Source organism: Peromyscus californicus, unplaced genomic scaffold (assembly GCF_007827085.1).
Source record: "Peromyscus californicus insignis strain IS unplaced genomic scaffold, ASM782708v3 Scaffold_9__1_contigs__length_137607984, whole genome shotgun sequence".
NCBI classification, from domain to species: Eukaryota; Metazoa; Chordata; class Mammalia; order Rodentia; family Cricetidae; genus Peromyscus; species Peromyscus californicus.
In genome coordinates, this window is record NW_026294617.1 from 44,115,783 (window position 1) to 44,137,170 (window position 21,388).

The 21,388-nt window shown below is 42.4% G+C and overlaps 1 protein-coding gene across 3 annotated transcripts in view; it reads left to right on the forward strand.

Annotated features, from left to right (window-relative positions):
- The window catches only part of Lekr1 (leucine, glutamate and lysine rich 1), a 184,869-nt gene extending 181,184 nt beyond the window's left edge, over positions 1-3,685 (forward strand). For all 3 annotated transcript variants that reach the window (XM_052730840.1, XM_052730839.1, XM_052730841.1), the window contains one exon: positions 1,161-3,685. In XM_052730840.1, coding sequence (XP_052586800.1) covers positions 1,161-1,565 — 405 coding nt within the window. In that variant the 3' untranslated portion in view covers positions 1,566-3,685. The remainder of the gene's footprint in view (positions 1-1,160) is intronic.
- The last annotated feature ends 17,703 nt before the right edge of the window (positions 3,686-21,388 follow it).

Sequence of the window (21,388 nt, forward strand, 5' to 3'; positions counted from 1 at the left end):
ATCCAATCGCATTTAAAGCTTACGTCTGTTTCAATATATCCCTACTGTGTGAGATTCCAGATTGTTCTATCAAAAAAGTCTATCCTTATTAAAATCCATAGCATCCACTCTTGGGTTCAGATTCCATGAGATACATAGAAGTCAGTTCTGTTCAACCTAATGAGGCTGCTAACTTCTTCAGTAAGAGGCTCTACTACATTGTTTGGACATTGTGGATCCCACCAGCCCGTGTGTTGAATGGTTGCCCCAGGTGGTGCTGTGGGAAGTGTTGGGGCCTTTGAGATGTTGGCCTTGTGGGAAGACCTTGCACCACTGGAGGGTGTGATGGAAGCAGGTGGGGAGATCCAGCAGGCCTTCCCGCTCTGCCTATTGACTGGCTACACCATGCACTGCTGCTGTGGGGTGCCACCCTCTCCAGGACTCACCCCAAAGGGACTGTCTGACCTTGTTACTTCCAGAACCAATGAGCTAAAAGAAAGGCATTCTCCTTAAAGTTAATGCCTCAGACCGTCTTCACAGTAAGGTGATGCTGACTAATACAGGCTGTCCATCACAGCTTAGAGTACCTTGATGAGAGGTTTCTGCTGGAATTAAAAGAAGAACACGTTCTTTATTGGGGGAGATTATCCTGTAGAATGACACATGATCTGTATATTTAAGTTCTATTTAAAGCATCTGATAAATAACTAATATTACTGTTTAAATGCTGTGGCTGCTGTATTATATTCTTTTTAATCTTATACCGGTTTGCTTCATGCACTGGCCTATACCTTCATTATAAAATAACATGTGATGACTTTACAGATATTATTTAGTGGGTATCAGAACACACTGTCTGAGACATGAGGCAAGAAAGTCGGAATCCCGCTGATGTAAGCATTAGCAGGCCCTGATTTTTGCCCCAATCCGACCACATCATCTACGGAACCCTGAGCAGGTCATTCCACTTCACTTACAAATGGCAAGGGTTGAACTAAACGTTCTGTTAGCATTCTGTCCACCCTCACACACCATTTTTCACTTCTCTGTCTCGTGTGGCGGAGTATTAAGGAGACAGAGAATACAGCCTCCGACCTTCAGCTCAGTTCTGATTTAAGTTGTCAGTCTCCACTTACATAAACTGTTTAAAGCCAGGGGTGCTTTTTCTTGTTTCTTTTCAGAACACTTTTCTCCAGGAAACAGTGCGCAGAGAGTGTGAAGAACGCTTTGAACTGACGGAGGCTTTGAGTCAAGCCAGAGAACAGCTCCTGGAGCTCAGGAGGAGTGGAGGAAGCTTACCGTGTTCCCTCAACAAGGGCACCCTAACCTACCCTGCCACCGCAGTCAGTAATCACCGCGAGCGAAGCAGCGTGAGACAGAACTGTGGACGAGGCACCAACACGACCAGCCTGCACGGACTGCCAAAGCCCACTGCTTCCCTAACCCCGGATAAGCTCAAGAAGGTCATCAGCTCCGGACTGCCCACCCTTCCCCAGACATATCCTCCCAAGGGCCGAGCGTCTTCGGTAAATGAGACCAGGCAGAGGTTGACTGCCATCCTGAGCCGGAGGCTGAGTCAGCAATGATGACCTGAGTCAGGAGTCGGTTCAGCCCACGGTGTACACACTCTTCACAGCTTGCCAGAGACTCACTGTAGCCGGGTGCCCAGAAACAAATGTGTCTGCAGATATATTTAACGAGGAATGTAAAAAGCTAGGAACTGTGGAGCAATATTTTTCAAAGGGCCTTGGAAATTGCAACAGATAATGAAGTTGGTATTCCAGAGGGCTGATTTCTATTTTCATGTCTATCTTGTATGCCCTGCGAGCCTGGCCTTTGAGGCTTCACACCCCAGCGGATTTTTCTTTCTCCCTCCCTCACTTCCTGCCTTTCATCCTCCCCCTCCCTTCCTGCTTTCTTTCCGTAGCAAGCAGATCATCTCCACAAAAAGTAGATTATATTGGTTTTATTGGCATTTGTTCATTTGTTTATTGAACTAAATGGGATGTGGTAAGTATTCCAAATGGAAAAAGAAAGTCCTTAGTTAATTTCCAAAGTACATACTTCAGATACTCGCAGAGCTAATTAATAATCCCCATCAGATGCTCCTTTCCTCAGCCTACCTGGTTGTCTGAGTGCTTTGTAGGCTGGGTCAGAAGTAATGATAGGCAGCCTTGTAGAAGACCTTCTACCGAGACCCCGGGGGCCTGCTACAAAATTATGGTGGCTCCCATTCAGGGAAAAGTGGTTTGATTCTCAGATTATGAATATCGTTTCAGAAAACAGAAGACATGACCGTGAAAATATTTCTTGGTGGATATTTTCTGCATTGAATGATTTCTGGCACACAGCTGAGTTCTGTTGGACTTAAATTCTCCAGCCGTTGGGAAGAGAACTAATACAAGATTGCTTAGTAAAAAAGAACGTAAGGCTAATTTGGATTCAAAATTGATTACCCTTGGAAATGGGTAACTGATTACAGTTTCTATTCTCAGGGTGAGAATGTAAAACAAGATCCGCTATTTAAAGCTATCTTAAAGCCACCAACTCATGTAGCTGTTCCTACCTCAGGCTAGTGCTCATCTGTCTTTTCTCCAGTCTGATACTTGTCTTTATGTTTCTGGGGGGTGAAAAACCGGCTCAAATCCTCCACCTGCTGTCTCGTGGACATTCAGCCTTCCCCTTCTCATATAGGGAACATGTGTGACTGTAGCACACTAAATTATCCGTTTTGCTGCAGTATTGATGAGGGAAACCATAGGTACCTGGCATCCTTACCACTGCATAAAAGAGTAACGTGACTAAACAAAATCAGAGTTATCTCCCATCTTCCTAAGGCTTACTAGAGTGTTTTAACTTTAAGATAATTCCACATTAGGTCCCCTGATTTCCTGACTACTTGAGGTAGGAGTCTTTGTGTTAAGGATTAGGATACTTCTTGTTGTTTTACAGAGGTTGCCATTCTGCATAATGACATTTGACAAGCGAGCACAGCACCACGTAAGAGTGGCTGGAGGGTGGACTGTAAAGGCCACCCTCACATCTCTATAGAAGTAGACCAAGAGCATGTGGCCTGACTCAAGGAGTACACTTAGAGACAGAAGTTGAACCAGGACCCTGTCACTTAATCCCCGTCTTTCCAGCCCTAAGGGCTTCCCAAGCCTCCATCATGAATATTGTTAGCTGCACCCACACTACAGTTAATTAATATTTGTCCTTTTTAAAGCGCACTCACTTTTCAAACTTGAGTTTGTATAAGAAGGAGAGCCGACTCAGGGAAGAAGAACTATAAAGTGACAAATGTCCTTTGCTAATTATGTTGTTTCTAGTAAATGGTAATACAAATGTGTATCTGTTAAAATAAGAAACGTTAATTGGTGTTCCCCTTCCTTGATATCATCCTGTATTATGCAGCAGGGACCCGTGCACTAGATCTCCTGGCTCTGGACTTTGTTTGCATGTTGAATTATAAATACCTGTGACATAAGGTAGATGGTAAAGCGAGCAAAGGCCCAGAACATCTTGGGCAGCAATCTCTACCATCAGGTGAGACATGCTTTTTCACTGTTTTGCAATTTCAGCTCCCCTTGCGGGAGCCATAGGCATACAATGAGTTTCTTTATTTTTACTGTGAATGCAGGTCAATAAGGAAAGTCACATGTAAGCCTCTCTAAACGGATATAAAGACTACCATTGCAAAACCTGGTTTCTTAGTTTGTTGATACACTCTTGTTTAACAATGAATGTCTGTAAGTCAGAATGGAACCATTGTCTGTCATAAGGTTGTGTTGTATGCTACAGAGGTATCAGAGAAGTATGTGGATAAACAGAAAATGATAATTACTTTAGTTTAACCTATACCATCTGAATAGTGCAGATTGAGCTGTGGGCATATGTATTTAAAGAAAGAAGTCTTAAAAGTGGCACAAGAACATGTAACCTAGAGGTTAAAAACACGTCTCCTTGATTTTCCCAGCGATGAACCCTTGGCATGAAGGAGTATCATGAATATTAGGGAAGTAGTGAGGCCTGGAGACACGGGTCAATGATCAAGAGCTCTTGCTGCTCTTGCAGAAAGAACCCTGGTTTGGTTCCTGTCGTCCACATGGTAGCTCACAACCATCTGTAGTTCCATCCAGGCTTGATGCCCTCTTCTCACTTCCGTGGGCACTGCACACAGGTGGTACACATACATACGTCCTGGCAAAGCACCCATACACACAAAGTAATACGATAATTTTAAAATAATAAATAATTTTAGATTTCTGAAGTTTCTAGGCATCCTGAGTTACAGGTTAATCCTAAAGCTTACTTATTTTTTCAACAGATTTGGAGACTTCCATGAAAAAGCATGGTGATTTTGTCAAATGCCTTTTCTGCATCCAGTGAGATGATCATATGGTTTTTTTCTTTGAGTTTGTTTATATGGTGTATTATATTGACGGACTTTCGTATGTTGAACCACCCTTGCATCCCTGGAATGAATCCTACTTGATCATGGTGGATAATTGTTTTGATGTGTTCTTGGAGTCTGTTTGCCAGTATTTTATTGAGTATTTTTGCATCAATGTTCATGAGGGAGATTGGTCTGTAGTTCTCTTTCTTTGTTGTATCCTTGTTTGGTTTAGGAATTAGGGTAATTGTAGCCTCGTAGAAGGAGTTTGGTAATGTTCCTTCTGTTTCTATTGTGTGGAACAATTTAGAGAGTATTGGTATTAACTCTTCTTTGAAGATCTGGTAGAATTCTGTGCTGAAACCATCTGGTCCTGGGCTTTTTTTGGTTGGGAGACTTTTAATGACTGTTTCTATTTCATTAGGGGTTATTGGACTATTTAAATAGTTTATCTGGTCTTGATTTAACTTAGGTATGTGGTACCTATCCAGAAAGTTATCCATTTCTTTTAGGTTTTCCAGTTTTGTCGAATAGAGGTTTTTGAAGTATGACCTGATGATTCTCTGGATTTCCTCAATGTCTGTTGTTATGTCCCCCTTTTCATTTCTGATTTTGTTGATTTGGATGCTCTCTCTCTGTCTTTTGGTTAGTTTGGATAAGGGCTTGTCTATCTTGTTGATTTTCTCAAAGAACCAACTCTTTGTTTCATTAATTTTTTGTATTGTTCTCTTTGTTTCTATTTTATTGATTTCAGCTCTCACTTTGATAATTTCCTGGCGTCTATTTTTCCTGGGAGACTGTGCTTCTTCTTGTTCTAGAGCTTTCAGGTATGCTGTTAAGTCTCTAGTGTGAGATTTCTCCAACTTATTTATGTGGGCATTTAGTGCTATGAATTTCCCTCTTAGTACTGCTTTCATAGTGTCCCATAAATTTGGATATGTGGTGTCTTCATTTTCATTGATCTCTAGGAAGTCTTTAATTTCTTTCTTTATTTCTTCCTTAACCCATTGGTGATTCAGTTGGGTATTATTCAGTTTCCATGAGATTGCAGGTTTTCTGTAGTTTTTGTTGTTGTTGAAATCCAACTTTAGACCATGGTGGTCTGATAGAACACAGGAGGTTATTCCACAGCCTACAGAATGGGAAAAGATCTTCACCAACCCCACATCTGACAGAGGACTGATATCCAGAATATATAAGGAACTCAAGAAATTAGACATCAAAATGCCCAACAGTCCAATTAAGAAATGGGCTATAGAACTAAACAGAGAATTCTCAACAGAGGAAACTCAAATGGCCGAAAGACATTTAAGGAATTGCTCATCATCCCTAATCATCAGGGAAATGCAAATCAAAACAACTCTGAGATACCACCTTACGCCTGTCAGAATGGCTAAGATCAAAAACACTGAAGACACCTTATGCTGGAGAGGATGTGGAGCTAGGGGAACTCTCCTCCACTGCTGGTGGGAATGCAAGCTTGTACAACCACTTTGGAAATCAATATGGCGCTTTCTTAGAAAATTGGGAATCAATCTCCCCCAAGATCCAGCTATACCACTCTTGGGCATATACCCAAGAAATGCTCAACCACACCATAAGAGCACTTGTTCAGCTATGTTCATATCAGCATTGTTTGTAATAGCCAGAACATGGAAACAACCCAGATGCCCTTCAACTGAAGAATGGATAAACAAAATGTGGTACATATACACAATGGAATACTACTCAGCAGAAAAAAACAATGGCATCATGAGGTTTGCAGACAAATGGATGGATCTAGAAAAAATCATCCTGAGTGAGGTAACCCAGACTCAGAAAGACAAACATGGTATGTACTCACTCATAGCAGGATACTAGACATGAAACAAGGATGAATTGTCTGCTACTCACATCACCAGGGAGGCTACCCGGAAAACAGGACCCCAAGAAAGACACAGGGATCGCCCAATGACAGAGAAATGGAATGAGATCTACATGAACAGCCTGGACATGAGTGGGGGTAATAAAAGGCGAGGGTCGAGGGAAAGAGAGCTTGGGGGAGCGGGAGATCCCAGCTGGATCAACAACAGAGAGGGAGAACAAGGAATAGGAGACCATGGTAAATGAAGACCACATGAGAACAGGAAGAAGCAAAGTGCTAGAGAGGCCCACAGAAATCCACAAAGATATCCACACAACAGACTGCCGGCAATGGTCGAGAGACAGCCCGAACTGACCTACTCTGGTGATGGGATGGCCAAACACCCTAATTGTTGTGCTAGAAACCTCATCCAACTACTGAGGGATCTGGATGCAGAGATCCATGACTAGGCCCTGGGTGGATCTCTGGGAGTCCAATTAACGAGAATGAGGAGGGTTTATATGAGCGAGAATTGTTGAGACCAAGGTTGGATAAAGCACAGGGACAAATAGCCAAATGAATGGAAACACATGAACTATGAACCAATGGCTGAGGGGTCCACACTGGATCAGGCCCTCCGAATGGGTGAGACAGTTGATTGGCTTGATCTGTTTGGGAGGCATCCAGGCAGTGGGACCAGATCTTGTGCTCATTGCATGAGTTGGCTGTTTGAAACCTGGGGCCTATGCAGGATTGTTTGGCTCGGCCTGGGAGGAGGGGACTAGACCTACCTGGACTGAGTCTACCAGGTTGACCTCAGTCTGTGGGGAAGGCTTTGCCCTGGAGGAGATGGGAATGGGGGGGGGGGGGCGTTGGGGGGAAGGTGAGGGGGACGGGAGGGGGGAGAACAAGGGAATCCGTGACCGATATGTAGAACTGAATTGTATTGCAAAATAAATTAAAATAAATTAAAAAAAAAAAAAAGCATGGTGAGAGCTTAAAAAAAAAAAGACATAATAAAGATCTTCAAGACTCATATAGTAGGAGCCAAGAACAAAGCATATGCGGAAATAATATAGATGGGAGGTGTTGAGTAAAGAGTTGAGAGCAAGGTAGTAGACAAATCTTAGTAGAGGAATCAGGTATGCTTCAAAAAAGAATTGGTACATACGATGAGTCTTTAAAAAGAGGAGTGGAATTGTACAGAAAGGTATACCAGGTAGAAAAAATGTATAAACAGAGTCACAGACACGGGAATCACAGGAAGCATTTGGTGAGGGGGCAGGAGTAACAGTCTGAGTACCTGACAGGCTGATCTCGTAGCGTGAAGGTGTTGAATAAGGGCCAGTGCACGCTTTTAGCTGGAAGTGGCGTGTGCTTGGCTGAAAATTAGGAGCTTTGCCCTGGCGAGGCTGTGCTGGGGTGCTGTGGAATGGGAAGGCTGGAGGCTGCAACAGCGGCTGCAGCTGAGTAGTCTAGGCGACTTAATGAAGTTCTAATGAAGATGTTTGTGTTGGGAATAAGGACTAGGCATCAGATTAAAATTCTCTTCAGGGTAGAGAAGAGGGATTTTTTTTTCTCCCACTAACTGCAATTTGAAAGTATTGCCAGTCCTTGACCCATTGGCAGGAGTGCATTTGATGAGCATGGTTCTAATCAGAGGACCCTCTCTATTTAAGATATTAGAGCCCCTCTGAATGATGGGAACTAGTGGGAGCTGCATTTCATTTGGGAAACACATGATCCCACAGACAACTACACATGAAAACGTTCCTTACAGGAGCATACAGATCTGAAAAGTGTTGTAAGAATTATGGAGGAAGAGTGAGAAGTGGACATTAAACAGAAATAATTGTGTCTTGACTCAAAGAATGCAGCTAAACAGGGAGATTCTGGAGTGATAGTGGGCAATAAAACCTTCTGATGTTCACTGTTTATGAAGGGAAATCTAAAAGAAAATGCTCAATTAAAGTGAAGGTTATCTGAAAATCTTCACATTTTATGGTACTGAAGAGACCCAGTACATCACCTGGTCCAGATGTGTATCTTATGCAAGTAGATAATAGTTCACTTAGTTAATTAGTTTTCTATTTGCATAATTATGTAACATCAGACTGAATGAAAGAACCTGGGCTTCAACTTCTGGCTTACACATCTCATTTCCAGACAAAGAATTCGATCAGTGTGCCAGCTTTTCCCTACTTGAGTAGGAAAAGTCAGCCCTTCCAAAAGATCAGCATCCGCTAGCAGATTGTTAGAAATGCAGAATTTCTCACCTCACACCCAAACCTACTGATTAAACTATCCTCCCTCTCCTCTCCCCTCTCCTCCCTTTCCCTGTCTTCCTCTAGCTTTCTCTCCCCTCCCTTTCCCTCCATTCCTCTTTCCTCTCCTCTCCTTCCTTCCCTCCCCTCCTCTACTTCTCTCCCCTCTCCCACCCTTACCCATGCTAAGCAGTCACTCTATCACTGAGCTCTAACTCCAGCCTGAAGTCTTAGAGATTCTCGGGTGATTTTTATTTGCATCTACTTATCACAAGATAGACAAAACAGCCTTGCTGTAGTTAGTCTCTCCTGCCTAAGTGAAGACAGTGGTGTGATGAGGACACCCCACCCCCCACCCCCACCATGCACCACATTGACCCATTTAACACCCATTTCCAGTGCATTAAGATTCTTCTATGTGGTCATTGATTGTGAATCCATAACTCTCCAGGAAAACTAGTGGTTAAGGAAAATCAATATTCATTCCTAAAACTCTAAAATACATCAGCACCCACAGCTCTGAGTTTGAGAACAACTGGAGATTTTATTGTTTTAATCTAGTAGAGGCATTTCGGTTTTAATCATTGGCAACTCATTGAATTATCATAAACTTTAATCTCAAAAGAGCACGTATTTGAACTTCCGTTTATTCTTGTAACGGTGATGCTCATTCTCTTCTGAGACTTGTGAAATACAGAATACTTGGGAAACTTTCTCAGGTGATGAAGTAGACACAGTAAAATTATTCCTCCAGGAAGTAGTTCTGAATCATTTAGATATAAAACTAACTTGTGGTGTTTCACCTGGATTAATATGTTTTAAAGACAGAATTAATACCGGCTAATTGGAATTCAGTCCAGATGTACAGTCTCACAAATCTGGATAACACAGTGAGGTGTTAGGTGCACTTGCCCACGAGCGTCCTGAGCTCATTCCGTGATACCCCAGGACAGCCATCTTCTTTAGATGTGTTGTCCTTTCTTTCCTCCTTCTTTCCGGCATCACACACGTGGTACAAGTGAGCCTGCGAACACCGGGAGACACATTGTTCCTGTCTTGTGCTCTTCCTCACAGCTCTTCTGCTGAGCCATATCTCCAGTCGAGAAAAGAATGAAGGAAGCCAGTATCATAGATCACAGCACACACACACACACACACACACACACACACACACACACACACACACACACACACACCTATGATTACAGCACCAAGGAGGTAGAGGCAAGGGGATCACTACAAGTTCAAAGCCAGCCAAGGCTGCATATAGAGAGCCTCTCAGTCAGTCAATCAATCACCGTCAAAATAATGAGACAGATTGGTTTCATTTGCCACTTAGAAGTTTAAAACCTACTAACATGTTTAGTGCCAATACTTATATAAGTAAAATTAAAAATACTTCTCATGTTAAGTAACTCAAACCCAACAATTAGACATGTATAATTTAGGATATTGAAGCATTTTAGATGCTTTTATAAGGTATCCGTGTGAGGAGGATTAATTCTGGCAGTAGATTTATTTGCCGAAGATGTGAGCATCTGGCCCTGCCTCGCTGCCAGCCCGGTCTCCATCTCCCAAGCAAGCTCGATGTGGCTGAGCACATTAATCTGGAGAGATCTCTTGGTCTTCTATCTTCTTGAAGCAAATGAGTTCTTCAGTCGTAATTTTCTACCCAAAGCCTTAAATTTCTAGGGAATTAAGGTAACTGCCAAGATTCAAGTGACTTCTTTTCACTGATTGAAAGCTGTGTTTCTGAAAACCCGAAGTAGCCAACTTTCCACTCACTATTACCAGACTTTAAAATAATGTATTTGAGGTTTAAACCTGGGTTGCAAGGATCGAGACTAGAAACATTTTCTTTTTCCATGCAGTGTACAATACTTAATACAGAAGCTGAGATATGTGCTTTTGGTGAGTTAGAGAAAAAAATTCACCACTTTAACAGCCCTGGGCATAGGCCTAATGTACATGTTCCCTCCAGACTCAGTTATAACATTTGCTAATGTTCCCTAAATTAAAAAGGGAAAAAAACTATGTCTCTCTTGCACATATTTAGGTTGGAATCATAAATAATTAGAAGTGTAAGTAGATGTTTTGTTTTAGGTATTTTAAAGATGGCCAGAATGTTATAAATTTTGGCACTTGCAAAATTTTTAACTTTAGGATTATTTTTTTGTGACTGCAAAACCTTTCTTGAACTACCATACTAAGTTACTGTACATGCATGCATACCTTTCTGTAGTTTTTCTGATTCAAGCTGCTAGATAGTTATTATTGCTTTATCACCTTAATATGACATAAATATATATTTTAATGAATAATTATGAATCACAAAAATGAAATGTTATTATTAGTGCATTTCTTTTTTAATTTAGTGTGTGCAGCTGTTTGATGAGCGTATGTGAGTTTACAAGTGCCGTGGTGTGGGAGTAGAGGTCAGAGGGCAACTTTAGAGATTCGGTTGTCTTTTTCTGCTGTGGAATCTGGTCCTCAGGCTTGCACGACACTTGCTCTCCTCCCTGAACTATCTCACTGGCCCTGATAGTGCTTTCCTGATATGTTGGATCATACCCTTTTCTTTATATCTAATGGAAAATTAAAATACATCTAGGGATAGTAACCTATGCCTATAATCCTAGCAGTCCAGAAGCTGAAGCAGGAGGATGATAAGTTCAAGGCCAGCCTGGACAACGTAATGAGTTATTGGCCAGTCTGAACTATGAGACCCTGTCTCACACAGACTGTTCAGAAGAAGAATAGGAAGGGAACGGAAGGAAGATATTTACTGAAAAAAAATAATGATTGACTGGTCTGTATGTGGGATATTAATTATTTTGAGACAAGTTCTGCTGTGTAGCCCAGGCTGGCCTTCAACTCATGATCTTCCTGCCTCAGCCTTCCAGCTGCTGGGATTACATCTGTGTACCATCATGTGAGAATTATTTGCGTCTTATTAACTAGTGAAAAAATTCAACATTTTAAAAACTTTTCTCTGGTATATCTGTAAACATACTAAATGAAAGCATATCAATAAATGTTGATAATTTGGAAATTGGAATTATACTTAAAAGAACCGGTGATACTAATGTCTACTACATGTGTTATTTAAAGAGTCTTTATAGCTAATTTGCATTCTAGGCACAAATTCCAAGTGGAAGAGTCCTTAAAAAGTGTATTGTGGGAGGAGACAGTTTCAACTTTTCTTACTAATGTCACTCTTGCCTTGCTTTAGTAAGACTCCCTCAAACTTATACTTTGGCACAGGATATAAGGGAAGATAATCATTAGTGTCCAGAATTGGTTTGTTCCCATCACTGTACTTTACCTTGAATCTGAACTCAGAAAATTCCAACATAGACCAAAATGTCAAATGTCTACACTGCACATCAACAGGAATGTCAGTACAGGGAAATCCCAAAAGCCCTGTATGTGTAGATACTGCAAGCTAAAGACTGCTAACAAAGTCAGGATCCTATTTGTACCCAACGTTAGACCTAATTAGGGCCCCAAGACCCACAATCCAGTATGGAGGCTGTTCTGCCTTCCCTCAAGGTGCTACCACTCAGGGGTGTCAGAGGCCGTTCAAGTTTTCCCTGTCTCATCGGACCTTGGTTCCTAGATAACCAAAGAAGCAATGTAAGGAAGCACTGATACTGTCCTTGTCTTTTTCTGTAACATGTCTCCATGGAGCCCCTGGTAATACTTTAAGCCAGAGACCCCACAGCCAACCAAGCCCATCAACTCACAGAGTCTTAAGACACACCTCCCAGTGAAGTTGGAAATACAGCCACTTGTAGTTAGGAGAGAAGTACAGCCATGACAATTGGATGTGAGGTCAGAGAGTCTGAAATTCTTTGTGGCCTACATAGTATGAGTTCTAAGCCAACAATAGTTATTGTCATTAAATTCTTACTTTTACAAATCACCTTGGGGCAAAAAAGATTGTTTATTCCAGCCATGCCCTAACTGTATTACACAGAGAAGAAATGTTACAGGTTTGGGTGTTTTACTTAAGGATTTGGGTATAATTTGAAGGCCTTTAGAAGTGGTTTCTAACCATAATTTTTTCTGCTTTTGGGGAAGGGACCTAGGACCTGCTGGTGAAGTGCTTTGCCACTGAGCTAATCCCATAGCAATTAACCTTCTAATTTCATGTTTTAAATTGCCCGACGCATTTCAGTGCACTTGTGTACACTCTAGGTTTCTCAGCTCTGATATTCTAAATATCCTGACTTTAACTTGACAGACACAGTCTTAATTGCCCATGGTCCTTAGATATCTAGGGCTCCTGCAGCCATCCCTACCCTCCTGGGAACTAAGGCTGTTGCTAGGGCCCAGGACACGGCATCTCACTGGGTCTGAGGACATGTGCCCAACTGAGCGTTCCAAACTGACTGCACTTCAGCCCCAAGTCTTTATGAACTACTATTAATTTTTATTAAGATGTATGTCTCCTCTGGCCTTAGTGGGTGTGAAAGCAGCTAAACCTTTAATGAAGACAACAGTGTGTTCGTGTACTATTGAAGTCCGGCCATTAAAGGTGAAGTGGAAACTCATCTTCTAAGTTTGATGCCATAGTTTCAACACAGAGCTTTCATTAGCGTTCTGAATTGCCTGGAAATGTGGCGAGGGGGTTGTCTCAGGCACTCTCCTTTGTCTTTGGGTTAGTCCTAGCTCTCTCCAGGGCATGATTTAGCCTCTAGTCTCCCAGCTTACCTAAATGTACCTAGAAGTGGGCCTATTCCACTCCCCTAGCCGAGTCAGGCTGGGATCAGAGTGTCCCTACAGGTCCCCGAGGGATTTTCCTTGACTATCAAGAAGTCATGAATGAAAAGGCCTGGGAACCTCACTGCCTGGTGGAAGGGCTGTCTCCACAGGCTTCAGGCTGTGTCCCTGCTGTGTTCTTGAGGTTTAAGGGCAGAATTGGATTTCCAGTGTAGATGGCATGACATCTGGCTAACAGGTCCGGGGGCAGCAGCTGCCTTCCATTGGCCATTTAAAACCTGGTCATGAAAAGGGGCCAGACCCAGCGGGCAAGCAACCAGACAACAGCAAGAATCTCGGCCCCTGTGCTGTGCCCCATGGCTCTGACCCATGGCTCTGCCCCACGGCTCTGCCCCCCTAGATGCCAAGGCTACCTTGCTCAGAATATGTGGAGATGGCGATTCCTCAAAATGGCTGGAGGGGAGCCTTATGTGAGTAGCAGTGGACAGAGAAAGGGGGCCGAAGGTGTCACAAACCTGACAGAGGTACTTTCCAGGGCCGTGAGTATAGATAGCCCCAGAAGAATGACTAGCACGAACAAAGAACCCCCAAGAGTGTAGTCCTTGGTGGTGGGGTGGTGCCAACCACTGTGGGGTTAACCAAAACAGTAACAGCTATTGTAGTTACAAAGGGCAGAGCACCTTGCCGGAGGTTTGACATGCATGCCACTTACTCGTCACCAGAGCCCTAGGAACTCGATGCACTAGCTGCCTTCTACAGGTGAGCAGGCACAGAGAAGCTAATCAACCCTCAAGACCTAGCACAGCTAATAGGTGGCAACCCTTGGCCTAGGAGACTAGGCCGTACAGATAGAAAAAGGCAGTATGGTCTCTGCGTACCACGTGATCCTCCAAGTGTGGCTCTGAAAATAGACTGTGATCATCATCCCGGAACAATCTGGACACCATCTCAGAACTCTAGTCTGCTGACAAAAAAAGTTCAGCCTCATCTGAGGGCAAACATTCAACATAAAGCCGGCTTCAAATGTGTGGAGAATGCATTGTGGAGCAAAGGAGAGTATGTAGACAGACCTGGAAAGGATCTTCAAATCCTTTAGGGGCTCCTATAGAAAGTTATTTATATCCTATAAAAAATGAAATATTGTAGTCTTTATATTCCTTTTTAAAAAATAATTTTCTATATTAAATCTTTAGGTCCTGTACTTCTATACTTTTTTCTAAACACTGCTCCCACATGGGGAGATAATGCTTCTCCCAGAAGCCGTAAGTTTTCAGGCAAAAATCTCAGTGCTGGGTGTGCAATGCCTCCCTCTGAGTTTTCTGTCAAAGAGCTTCCAGAGTATTTCCCCAAAGTAATACTAAGAATTACCATTGTTTTTGGTTGCCTATCAAAAAATTGATGGTAAGACTTTGTTGCTGAAGACACCACACACAGTCAGTCACAGGCTACGGAGAAAACAAACTGGAACTGAGTTGGAATCTATCTCCTTTCTAGATAGCTATCATATTTATGGTAAGTGCTATGGAGGCTGCTACAGAAGTCAACAGGCTTGCCTAGGTATGAGCTACAATGATGAGCAGCCTGGAAAGGCATACCCATTGCTGCAATAGTGGCATGATACGGTAGTAACCAATCACTCTATAATTGGATCTAAGTCCCCTCCACAAAAGGGAACTCATTTGAAACTGGACTATATCCAATTTGGAACTATAACCTGTGGTTGGGTGGTCAGAGTCCCCAGAGAGGAACCTACTAGTAGTGCTTTGCTAACTGGAAATACCTTCTAAATATTCACCTTTACACTCATTCATATTATATATATATATATTAGTGCAACTCTCAGCTTTCATCAAAGAAGCTTTTGCAATGCACTGTCTATAAAAACAATTGAAGTGCTTGGCCCTAAATGGGACATCTATGCTGCTATTACTGCATTCCTCTAAGGCCCAGGGAATATTGTGGAAGAGAAGGATAGGAAGCTTGTAAGAGTCAGAGGTTGAGAAGGACTGCTGCAAAACTGCCTTCTGGACATACCATGGCCATGGCTGATGTGCTCACAAACTCAGCAGGCCTACTCGAGATTGGATCCATCATTTCATCAAGGAAGGGGAAAGGGCTCATATTGTGGAATATTAGTTGAAGATGTGTTACATTTGTTTATGCTGTGAAACATTTGTTTAATGACGCAAAGATGTATTTCATTTTTTTTAATGCTGCACATGTTTAACTCTGTGAAGCTGTGTTACTTTGCCTGCTTAAAACACCTAATTGGTCTAATAAAGAGCTGAACAGCCAATAGTGAAGCAGGAGAGAGAAACAAGTGGGGCTTCCAGGCAGAGAGAATAAATAGGAGGAGAAATCTAGGCTTGAGAGAAGAGGGAGGAGCAAGAAAAGAAGGAGAGGAGGATGCCAGGGGCCAGCCACCCAGCCACACAGCCAGCCACAGAGTAAGAAGGAAAGAAAGATATATAGAATAAAGAAAGATAAAAACTAAAAAGCCCAGAGGAAAATGTAGTTAAAGAGAAACTAGATCATTTAAGTTAGGAGAACTGGATAGAAACAAGCCTAACTATGGCTGGGCATTCAGAAGTATCAATAAGTTTCTGTGTATTTACTTGGTATTTTGGAAGATCTTGTTTTCTTTGGGGGGGTGGCGGTGGTGATGGTTATATCCCTTATCATTTTTTCATTACTCATTTTTTTTTTCAAGACAAGGTTTCTCTGTGTAACAGCCCTGACTGTCCTGGAACTCACTTTGTAGACCAGGCTGGCCTTGAACTCACAGAGATCCACCTGCCTCTGCCTCCTGAGTGCCGGGATTAAAGTAAGTACCATCACTGCCCAGCTACTCATTTTTTCTTTATCCTTTCCAATCTCCACTGTATGCTGGGGTTGATAGAGCATATACTCTCTCATCAAGCATACCCATAGCCTTATACCTGCTTTATTTGCTTTTATTTTGAAAGATTTTTTTTAAAAAAGTGGCTGTGTGTGGCAGGTACCCACAGAGGCCAGAGAAGGATGTCAGATCCCCTGGAGCTGACACTAAGGTGGTTGAAGCTACCTGATGTGGGTGCTGGAATTTGAACTCAGGTCCCCTGGAAGAGCGGGAAGCTCTCAACAATTGAGTCCTCTCTCTAGCCTTAAAAAAGATCATTCACTGGGGGTGGTGGCGCACACCTTTAATCCCAGCACTCAGGAGGCAGAGCCAGGCGGATCTCCGTGAGTTCAAGGCCAGCGACAAGCACCAAAACTACACAGAGAAACCCTGTCTCGAAAAAAAAAATCATTCTTTGACAGTTTCACACATGTAGTAATGAATCTTGTTCCTTTCACCCTTTGCTCTGTCTTATCTCTCTTCTTTCTCTTTCTCAGCTGCTCAGAAAGGGCAAAACAACAACAACAAAAAGTCTTTAGATGAAATCAAAGCCAAGATTTATAAGAATAAAGACACACTCTAAATGTAGTGACCATGAGTGCTTTTGAAAACGGTCTACAAATTTACAATTTTTTAAAATGTCTATAAAGCATCCACACAGAATAGTGCCTTTTAAAGGACATTCACACTAATTGTTCGTGTTTCATACTATGAAATGTGAAATCTGCACCCATGAGTTTAGTGCGCATAAATCCCACTGTTTTGTTACAGTATCAAATCTCTTTGTTATTCCTTCAACTTACCATGCACTTCCTGTTTCTATAGATTATTCTCTCACCATCTTCTGAATACTCTCTCCTCATCTCCCAGCAGACCCTACTCTTTTGAAAGTAATTCTTTTTTCTTAATTTATTATTTGTGTGTGTGTGTGTGTATGTGTGTGTGTGTGTATACATGTGGGTGCTGGTGCCCACAGAGGCCAGAAGAGGGCACCAGATCCCTTGGAACTAGAACTATAAATGGTTGATACACTCCGCGTAGGTCCTGAGGCTGAGCTCCAATCCTCTCTAAGAGCACTGAGCCATCTCTCTAGCACCTAAACGCAATTCTTATATGCATGTTTTTTAGGAGCTACCCTCAACGTTCTAATGTGTTCCCTTCTCTGTGTCTCACTGCATGGCAAACAGAGCCTTAGACCAGCTTTCCTATTATTTTCATCTCCTTACACTTCAAATTATACTTGACAAATATTGGAACTCTATATTGGTTTTAATCCCATAAGTTATTAGTAGAAAATACTGTTATTGCTATATGTCATCAGTATTTATTCAGATTTGCCCAATACCCATTTCTTCATTTTTTTCAACTCATTTAAATTTTCTGCTCACTATTTCTTGTCTGTTGGACTTTCCTGCATCTGGCTTCATAATTTTTCTGCTTAAACCAGCAACTTTCATGCTCCCTAAACGTGTCTTTCAATTAGTCTGCTTTTGGTTTTAGCTTCAATTTGGCTTTTGGAAATGAAGTCTTATCGTATTATCCAGGCTGACCATCAAAATCTGGGTTCAAACAATCCTCCTGTCTCAGCCTTGGAGTAGCTGGAACTACAGGCAGGCACCACCATGCTGGGCCTTTGTCCAGTTTTTACTCAATAGTTTTGACAACAGGCAAAAGTTCTCCTTTTTTCTTTGCTCACAAACTTTTCTTTAGAACACAGCAAACTTTGGCTGGAGGTGGAGTTCAGTTGGTACAGTGCTGGCCTCGTATGCACAACACCCTGGCTTGAATATGTAGGTGTAAACTGGTGTGGTATCACACACCTGTAATCTTTGGACTCAGGATGTAGAGGCAGGAGGATCAGAAGTTCAGGGTCATCATTGACTACATAGTGAGTCCAAGGCCAGGCCCGCCACAGATGCACTACTAGCCCCAGTCTCAAAATGTAAAAAACCCCAAACAAGCCTGCGTTTGATGTCTCTCTAGTGTAGTTTTGCAACCTGTTTCTATCAGTCTTACTCCTGATGCTTTACTTGCTGGAGAGAAGGAGAGGGTGTGCTTCTGTGGTTTGGTTTTGTTTTTCTAGACAGGGTTTCCCTGTGTAGCCTTAGCTGTTCTGAAACTCACTCTGTAGACCAGGCTGGCCTTGAACTCAGAGATCTGCCTGCTTCTGCCTCCTGAGTGCTGGGATTAAAGACATGCACCACCATAGCCAGCTTTGGAATATTTAAATGTGAGCTTGTGTTCTTGGACTTTTATGGATAGGAGAACCCAGCTGAGATTGTATTTTTCCAGAAAAGATTTACATTCACCCAGTTGATTATACAAACATTTGTGGAAGATTTTAATTAAAACTCTCTTTTGATTTTTCAAATGAAGGCTATATGAATCGTACAAAAAGCCAGTGCAGGCTGGGCTATGATTACAAGTTCTCAAATGGGGTTGAACTACAGGCTTCAAGGGTGGTGTCGTCTCCTAGCACCATAACCAAGGGCATGAACTGCCCCATTTCCTTTTCCTTCAAGGACCACACCAAGGCCTGAGAATGGAACCAGCAAACGGGGATGGGTGTATCAGTGCGGCTGTCCCTGAAATACTGTGGCACTTGTATTTCCCATTTTAGGGAAGTTGGACATTGGTCTTGTATAGAAACACACTTTGAAGTTACATTGTAGATGCAGCTGAGTTCGTTGAGAAGATTGACCTATCTTTTGTTTGGCTTGAAGATCAAGCATTTATTTGTCATCTGTAGATCAACAATATTTTGATCTTTATCACTTTTAATGGCAATTAGGCAAGAGGCTTTATCATCACACCCTGCTTTTTCGTGTGCTGAAGATTATTCGTATCATGATGAGTTTTGCTTTTAAGCTTAGGGCAGTGATATTGAATATGTTAACATTCCTTGATTAGCACAGACCAGACTGAACGTCATGCCCAACACTGAAGGGACTACATTTTAAGGAAACAACTCAGAACTTCGCAAATCAGTTGTTTTGATGGGCTGGAGAGAAACAGAATCGCCTTTTATTCACCTCTGAACAATTCAAAAGGACTGAAACCCCGGATTTATCAAGTTCATGTTACTATCTTTATGTGCTGGCATTTGGAAAGATCTTCAGTCATTGTTTTTCATTATCACTGTGGCTTTTAGAGCCAGCCTCCAGTGCAGTCGTTCTGGCAAATGAGTGAACACCAGCAACTGCGTGAAGACAATGAGCGTCACCCTGTAATGTGACATGGGGAAAATATTTTTTAATTTTCTTGCAGGTGCTGGGCTATGATTATGACTCATAAAGATAGTAATTATCTATCTTTTCTGAGGTGAAGCATCAGAGGGGAGAAAACATACTAAAACTAATGAAGAAAGTAAAACTTGGGTTCAATCTTTCTACCTGGAGGTTTTCTGGTTCTGGGAGTTGTTTTCTCTTCTTTAAACAGATCACTACTTTGTGAAGGATACCGTCCGTCAAAGAGGATGTTTGTCTTCATATCAAAAACAAGGACTATTGGTGAATTGAATCTCATCTTTGGACAATTCAAGAAAGATAAAAAGGCTTATGGGCTTTGTAGGGCTGAGTGTGGATGAAGCCTCTCAGACTAGAAAGAAATTCTTCCCAGTTGCAATTGGGAGCAAAAAATACCTTCCAGAAATGCTTTCACATAAAGAATCTTTTAACATTGGTCTGGTTCATACAGGGAGTGTGGTAATTGTGTAAATGTGCAGATTGATTCCTGTACAACATGCATTGGTGATACAATGAACTAGACCCAAAAATACTTCTCATTCCCTAAGTGGTGAAAGTGAAGGATGGGGAGGGGGGGCAGGGAAGAGGCTGGTTTGATTGTGAGATGATGTGAAAAGACCAGATGACAACAAGGAGAGAAAATTGCAGGACAGGTGTGCTTTAAGTAGCCGAGGGCAGATATAGGACCAGAATATTTATGTTATACCATCCTTCCTCCCTTCGGCAACTGCAGGTCATAGGTAATGGCACAAAATCATCCCAAATCAGTTAATCTCTCCCAACTGCTCACTCTGCTCTTCATTCCCCCTTCCCCTTCACGCCCTCTGGGGAATGTCATATAAAGCAATAAAAGCAAAGTGACCAAAAGGACATTTCTATAATTAGACCAGGGGAATTTTGAAGAGTGCTCTCTATCACCATAGCTCCATCATTTCCTTCAGCCACCCTTTGATTGCTTATAACAACTTTCTCCCCAATCTGTTTCGACATCCTCCATAAGCCTCTGTAATGACGGCGTGTGACCGAAGAACACCTCTGGACATAAGTGATACGTGTACATCATAGTGACAGTGTGTGACCGAAGAACACCTCTGGACATAAGTGATACGTGTACATCACAGTGCGATCAGCACTGTTTTATGAGCTGACAGTGATACCAATGAAGATTTGCTTGAGGTTTCCTCGGGCACTGGAAATCAAATAAAGGCCATGCATGTAGGAATCTTGTCATTGGCTCTGCGAAGGGACAAGTTGGCCGTCTGCTGTCACCTAAGCAGGTCACTGTTTCAAGGGATGAGGCTAAGGGGAGCATGAGCTTGGGGCTGGCAGCAGGGCAGTGTTTATGAATGGGATTAGGATTGCCATTTGTCTCTGGCAAGTTTTACTTTTAAAATTCTGGATGGTTTGCTTTTCTCCAGACTGTGCTGGCACGCTTGTGATAATCCCAGAGTCACCCTGGTCGATGACAGCCAGTGACCATCTTTCTTTGCAGTGTTCTCCACACTCTGCCCATTCAGTATTGTTACCTCTGTAGTGATGGACACCAACTTTATCCAACATTGCACAGCATTCTCTTTCAGGTTTCCTCAAAGCTGGGCCATTGCTGACGAGGATGCCCAGTTTTGCTTGCCCTGTCTGATCCTCAGCGTCTGCTTGTGTCTCAGCACGTACTTTCGTTGGTTGACTCCAGAGACATCTTATCTTTTTTTATGGCCACCATCTTCTTCCCACCTTAGGTGTAGGATGGTCCCCAACTATGAGTGGCCAAGATGGGTGGGGAGCAGGAAAATGAGTCCCTCAAATGTCCTGTGTTAAAGACAGGACTCAACACCATTACGTTTCTTTCCGTTTTATGTGCAAGCACAGAGGATGAACAATAAGAATTCACAGTGTCCCTTGATGCTATGGACTGCATTATGTGCCTACCTCGTTCCAAACACCTATGTTAGAACATTAATTCCCAATGTGACTATGTTTAAAAATAAATCCTTTGAGGAGATAGTTAAGTGAGATCTAAGAGCCTAATCCAATGGATTGATGTCCTTATACAGCGAGGCAACA